Genomic DNA, 6607 nt, shown 5'->3' on the forward strand with positions numbered 1-6607 from the left:
TTTCCAGGAGGCTCAGGTTGAATCCTGGGTTTGGGAAGTCCTCACTGACACCGGCGAACTGGGCCGTGTCTTCGTCCTCAAACAGGTTGTGGCGACCCAGCCAGACCTGGTAATTGCTGGGGGAAGGAGAGGATAGAGACCTTGAGAGTGGGGGTGGGGGGGGGCGGGGCGGAGGAAGGGCTTCCCTGGTGGCTCAGACGGTAAAAGAACCTGCCTGCAATGCGGGAGACCCGGGTTCAATCCCTAGATCGGGAAGATCCCCTGGAGAAGGGAATGGCCACCCATTCTAGTATTCTTGCCTGGATAATTCAACGGACGGAGCAGCCTGGCGGCTACAGTCCATGGGGTCCCAAAGAGTCAGACAGGACTGACAAGCAAGCAGTGGGGGAGGAAAGGGAGACGGAGCAGGAGACCATGCGGAGGGGTCCAAAGAGAAACAGGAAAGGAGGGGCGAAGGAGAGAGAGACAGGAAAGATAGAGTCACAGAGAACAGTGAGCGCAAAAATAAGAGAATGTGACAATGTCACAGACAGAGACAAAGAAACGGAGTGAAAAAGAGCTTGGAACAGTAGAGGAGATGGGAAAGAGGTGGGAGAGACAGAGAGACAGAGCACATCGGAGATAAGGAAGAGACGGAGACGGTGAGAAATAGACCAAAAAAAAGAGGAAGGGAGGGCAAAGACGGAAGGAGCAAGGAGAGCGAAAACGGGGCCACAGGAGGAGGGAGGAAGAGAGAATGAGGAACAGAGGCAGAGGAGGCGAGCGGGTCAGTTTGACAGAAAAAAGGGGGGAGGGGCGAGGCGGGGCGGGGCGGAAGGGGGCGGGGCCTGGGACCAGCTCAGCTGCCGCGGAGGGGCTGGTTCCCTAGCGGGCAGGTGGCCTGGCCCCCGGCCCAAGGTCGGCGTCCCCTTCCTGCCCCAGCTCCCTCCCTCCCTCTTCTTCCTCCTTCCCTCCACTGCCCCCGCCTCCCCAGCTCCAGCTGACACCAGCCCTTCTCTGTGTCCCCTTAGAGCCAACCCTCTGTACACGGATGGGGACAGTCTCTTCCGTTTCTCTGGGGAGGAGGCGTGCTCAGTAGTGGTGGAAGAGGGACCGAGAGAGAGAGGCAGACAGACAGACAGACAGACACAGAGACAGACAGACAGAGACAGAGACAGACAGAGAGAGAGACAGAGACAGGGAGAGACAGAGAGATGGGGGGCAAGGCAGAGAGATGGAGGGTGACACATGGGTGATAAAGATGGTAGCAAAGACCTTGAGATGGACAGAGACAGGGAGAGAGACAGAGATCTGGAGACAGAAGAGAGAGAGAGATAGACATAAATCGTCATTACAGACACACAGAACCAGTTAGTGAGACTGACAGGACAGAGGGAGACGTAGAAAGACAGAGGGACACTTAGGAGGACTGACTCAAGAGACCCAGACGACCGTGGAGCAGGCTTCCCTGGGGTCATCCAGTCCCAGCCCTGCCTCTCTCGCCTTGTGACCCTGGACCACAACCCCCTCCAACCCCCGTCTCTGCCTGAGGCCCCCAGCCTCCCCTGAGGTTATCCGAGGGGACAGTGCCTGCGTGTGTGTGTGTGTGTGTGTGTGTGTGTGTTAGTTGCTCAGTCGTGTCCGACCCTCCCTTCTCCAGGGGATCTTCCCAACCCAGGGATGGAACCCAGGCCTCCGGCATTGTGGGCAGACTCTTTCCCATCTGAGCCACCAGGGAAGCCCACCCGAGGGTCAGTGCTGGCTGCTTAATCCTGTGTGCACGGGGGCCCCCTTCAGACCCCCTGCCCCTACTCACTCGCTCTTGCAGTGAGCGGCTGTGAGCACCCACTGGGGGGCCACCAGGACGCCCCCGCACTGGAAGGTGCTGAAGTGGTATATAGCCACCTGCCAGGGCTGGGAATGCTTCTCACACTCCTGGCCTCCAACGATCCGGGACTGAATGGGGAACACAGCGCCTGCGGAGGGGGTGCGCCGGGTCAGGTGGGGAGGGTGGGCAACGCAGTGGGGCGAAGGGCCCCAGTTGTGGGATTGTAGGGCCGTGGGAGTGCCTGACCAGAGCTGGGGGTGGGCCTAAGGACATGGGCCAGGGGCCGTGCAAAGGGCCTGGAATTCTGGGGGCCATCCCTGGGGTGGTGGGGTGGTGTTGGAGGCCGATCCTGGGTGTGGAGACTCTGCAGAGCACAGAGCTGACCCCGGGGATTAGGGAGGGAATGACAAGACAGCGTGTACAGCAGGCATCTGGTGTGGGGGTTGGATGGCCTGGTTTCTTGGTTTGGAGGAAGGGAGGCTCTGGGTTCTGGGAGGGGAAACCGAGGATTAAAGTCCCCAGGAGGCTGAGTCTGAGGCTGTGGGAGGAAGGGTTCGGAGGATGAAAGGGCTCGAAGGCTGATGAAATGGTTAGGGCAGGGGCTGACTGGGGCTCTGGAAAGAAGGCAGATTTGCAGATTCAGGTTAGAGGGGCCAAGAAGAGCATCGGAGGGATCTGGGGACTCCTGGATTGGGGCTGGGAGATTTGGGAGAATCTGGGGTTCTGGATCAAAGAGTGAATGAAAGGATTAGACTGGGAAAGTCCTGTGAGGGTCAGAGTCCTGCAAACCAGGAATGACAATCTAAGAAGAGTTAGAGCTCTGGAACCGGGTTGGGGTCAGATTGGGAAGGAGCTCGGGAGGAGGGAAGGTGGAATGGTGGTCATTCTGGATTCAGGTGATTCTCATGGGGATGGGGCTCTTGGGATGGGGCTCACGGTCTGGGGACCTGGGGTTCTCCTGGTGGCAGGGCCAGAATAGAAACGAAGGGGAAGACATGCCAGGGGCCAAGCAGCTGTGGGGACACAGAACTCATTTGATGGGGGAGGTTTTAGAATCAGATGTTGAGGTATCTTGGGACAGGACAGCTGGGCTGAGAAGGTGTGTGTTGGGATCTTGAAGAGGTGGCAGGGGGTCCCAGAAAACCAGAGCTGGGTGGGAGGAGTTCAGCTGGAGAAGAGCTGGCTTGTGGGGGAGGACGGAAATCCCACATGGAAAGGGGCATGTGGTTGTGCGTTCCGGATATTTTTCCTGGTGGGGAGAAGGCTGGGGGTGTGGGATGGAGATTCTGGAACAAAGAGGGGAGGAAGAGACACTTCCAAAACCTCCCACATCAGATGGGAGGCCCACCTGGTCACAGACCAGAAAGTCTGTTTTCGAAGAAGCATCGGTATCTAGTTGGAATTCGGGGATCTTGAGGAGCTTAGGGGGCATCAGATGGCAAGACTGGAGGAGCCAGTTGAGAGCTGACAGCTCAATGGGGAGAATCGCCAGGGTGTGGTAGGACTTGGGGATTCAAAAGCCAGACCATCTGGCCATAGAGAACTAGGGAGAGCAGCGGGGGCTTGGGGTCCCAGCGTCCGATGGGGTTGGGGGTGCTCCTTGGAAGAGACAGACAGACATGGACGGGGATCCACCCTATAAAGTGGACAGGGGCGGGGATCTGAGTAGGGAAGAGGAGGAAACCCTGCTTGTTTCCCAGGAGGGAGGAAGGACCTGGTGGGAGCAAGGTGACAGTGAGGAGTGACAGGCTGGATTTTAGGGTGTGGCTGGGAGAGATAAGAAAGAGCCTGGTATCCTGGTCTGGGCTGGACAGGGTTGGAGGGGTGAAGGCTGAGGTGCCAGGTGGGAGGGGAAGGAGTTACGGAGCGGGGATGGGGGGATAGCTGGAGAATCAGGGCCCAACCCCACCCTCCCCCATCTTCCCCACTGTCTCACCGGTCCCTGCCAGGGACAGGGCAAGGCACAGAACCGGGAACCACATGGTGTCCAGGGACAGGCAGGCGGTGAGCTTGGAGCTGGGGAGCCTCCCCGAAGGAGGCTTTTAAAGCCCTCCTCCCCTTCCCCAGGGCTCCACCCCTGCCCTGCTGGCAACCAGATGCTGGCTCAAGCCCTGCCCCTGCTTCCTGGGGGCTGGACAACCTTCTCCCACCCCGAGAGCTGTGGAACAGATGGGACACTGAGCACCTGTTCTTCTGCAGGCCCTCAATCGCGCTGGAAGCATTCCTGCGGCCAGAAGCCAGCCGGGGCAGGGCCTGGAGCTTGCTCGTGGGGCCAGAGCCGGTGAGCAGAGGGGGAGAGGGGTGAGTGGGGGCAGGAACAGGATGGTGGAGGAACCACTGAGTTCCACTACCAAGCCCCAGATACCTTAACCCCACATAAGGCTATGTACCCCCAAGACCCAATGCACCCTCAAATACCAGCAGTGGGGTTCTGATTCCTTTCTCCCTGAACCTCTTGGAGCCAAAGATGCCAATATCTCAGGTTCCAGCAACCTTCTAGAATATAAGTCTGGGCTTTCAGAAGGCCCTGACTCTTGAATTCCCAGGTTTGGAATCCAGGTCCCTAAATCTACTGTTCCTTTCATAATAAAGTACCCCTCATAGGTACCCCTCACCAAATCCTGGCATCTCCAGATGCAGAACTATGACATTTCAATGGTTTCCAGAGTGAATTTCCCAGCATCTCAAAATCTAATGTCCCCCCGACCCCCAGACAATGGGAGTGTTCCATTATCCACCTCCTCCTGGTTTCCCAAGTCTGGATGCTCAAAGTCATGTCCTCCAAAATCCCAGAGATCCTGGAATACCTGCCTTCCAGGGTGAAGAGATTTTCTCCACAAATTCCAACCCACCCTCCCCTCCATAAAATATTTAGGTATCAGAAGGCAGGTTCATGTGCTCCAACATTCGGTGACCTTGGGAAAAAAATCACATTTTGGGGGTCAGGAACTAGATTCAAAGCAGCTCACGGGGGCCCAACCTCTGCTGCATGTCAGGAACCTGCCTACAGAAAGGAGAGTCTTTGCCTTTTTGCCATGGCTACCAGGAAGCCCAGAACTCAATCTTGAAGAAAAGGAAGTCATTCTCGACTATCCCATGTATACTGCGTCCTTGCACTGGGGTCCGGAAATACAGTCTTTTCTCAGTGCCAGGGACTATTCAAATAAGTCCCTATGAATCACATCATTTAATCCTAAGGACAGCAACATGAGATGGGGAAAGCCAGGCTGACTGAGGTGGGATCTTTGGCTCAAGATCAAAAGGTGCTGAATGAACAGAGAGGGCCCTGCTTCATGTCGTTTCTTCTCACCTAAAGATCAGGGCAGCGGGTGAAAAGGACCAGGATCTGGTGGCTCTGGTTTCCCCTCCCAGTCTCTGACCCCTTTTTCCCTTCACCCCCAGAAGTAAGTTGCAGAAACTTCCACAGAGAAGCTTGCATCAGTGTTTTCTGTTATTTTGGTATCAAACAGGTGACCATGAGCACCAGCTCTGGTCTCAGACAGGCAAGTCCATGGCTAACCTCTGGGCTTTGGATCGGGTCTTGGGGGGATGGCCCAGTTCCGTTCCAGGCCAGGATGGGGCTGCTGGGACATAGGTGGTAGGCCCAAACGGTCAGCTTCTCTTCATGGTTTCCTTAATCCACTCCAAGTAGCTGCAGACTTTGGTATAGACACCGGGCTTGGCGGTCGTGTCGCAGGGGACATCACCCCAGGACACAATGCCCTGCAGGACACCCCCACAGACCAAAGGTCCCCCAGAGTCACCCTGTGGGAAGAAGGGGAAGCTTGCATGGGAACCCATTCCCATCTTCACCACCATTCAGAATCTCAAACAAAACCCAATCCACCTCCACCCCCATGCAAACCCATCCCAGCTCAACATACGAGGACTCAATTTAATCCAAACCATTCGAACCCAACCTCAACCCAACACAGCTCGATACAACCCATGTCCAACTGCACCCCCCCCCCAGCAACCCAACCTGACCCCCCACCTTTGCCATTCAAAATCTAATCTAACCCACGTCCATCCTCACTTTCAACACAACCCAGCCCCAATCTTTCCGTCTTTTGGATCCCAAACAAAATTCATCTCCATCCTCCACTTAACCCCGATATATTTACCATCTGAAAACAAGCCAAACTCATACCCATCCTCAACGGCCAGCCCAAACCACATCATCCACCCCAAACACAACCCAAACCCATCACCTCTCTAAGCCCATCTCCCACCTCACCTCCATCCTAAGGGTCCTTCATTCTCCCTTCCTCAAACCTATCCTCAGCATTTTCCCTGGCCCACAGCAAGCAAAACCCGCCCTCCTGTTCTAACTCCCAAACCCCTTTCCCCGCCCTTTCCCTTCCTTCCATGGCTCCCTGTCAGCTCTGACCTCACAGGAGTTGGTGCCTCCGCCCTCCACGCCCGCACACACCATGGTGTCCATCAGTCGCCCTGCATAGTCCTTGTTACAAGACGCGGTGGAGATAATGCTGATGTTGGCACAGTGCAACGTATCCGGGAGTCTCACTGCAGAGGACGGTAGAGTGGGAGCGAATCTGTAAAATTTCAGGCCCTTGTCCCCTCCGCCTGAGAGCCCTGGAGAATAAGGTCCTCGAGGGAGGCCAGACAACCAGTTCCATCCTTTTACGCACCTTGTGACTCGGGGCTCCCTGTGGCCCCAGGTTCCTTGTTAGCCACCAGGCCCCAGCCGGACACCACGCAGGCCTCTCCGGCCTGGGGGCAGCGCGCGGGCAGCGGGATCGGGCGCACTTCGGCGGTGACACGCACGGGTCGGGTTAG

General features: G+C 56.7%; 2 protein-coding genes across 2 annotated transcripts in view; both read right to left on the bottom strand.

Annotated features, from left to right (window-relative positions):
* The window catches only part of LOC104995754 (kallikrein-1-like), a gene marked incomplete at its 3' end in the record, with an annotated part of 4187 nt that extends 354 nt beyond the window's left edge, over positions 1 to 3833 (bottom strand). Inside the window, exons 1-3 of the mRNA XM_010849735.1 lie at positions 3744 to 3833; positions 1796 to 1955; positions 1 to 116 (exon numbers count right to left, since the gene is read on the bottom strand). Coding sequence (XP_010848037.1) covers positions 1 to 116; positions 1796 to 1955; positions 3744 to 3789 — 322 coding nt within the window. The remainder of the gene's footprint in view (positions 117 to 1795; positions 1956 to 3743) is intronic.
* Positions 3834 to 5346: 1513 nt separating this feature from the next.
* KLK15 (kallikrein-related peptidase 15) overlaps positions 5347 to 6607 on the bottom strand; it is a 6431-nt gene continuing 5170 nt past the window's right edge. The window contains exons 5-7 of the mRNA XM_010849736.1: positions 6460 to 6601; positions 6198 to 6334; positions 5347 to 5572 (exon numbers count right to left, since the gene is read on the bottom strand). Of these exons, the coding sequence (XP_010848038.1) occupies positions 5420 to 5572; positions 6198 to 6334; positions 6460 to 6601 (432 nt within the window). The 3' untranslated portion in view covers positions 5347 to 5419. The remainder of the gene's footprint in view (positions 5573 to 6197; positions 6335 to 6459; positions 6602 to 6607) is intronic.

This window comes from Bison bison, unplaced genomic scaffold (assembly GCF_000754665.1).
Source record: "Bison bison bison isolate TAMUID 2011002044 unplaced genomic scaffold, Bison_UMD1.0 scf7180017864285, whole genome shotgun sequence".
Lineage (NCBI taxonomy): Eukaryota > Metazoa > Chordata > Mammalia > Artiodactyla > Bovidae > Bison > Bison bison.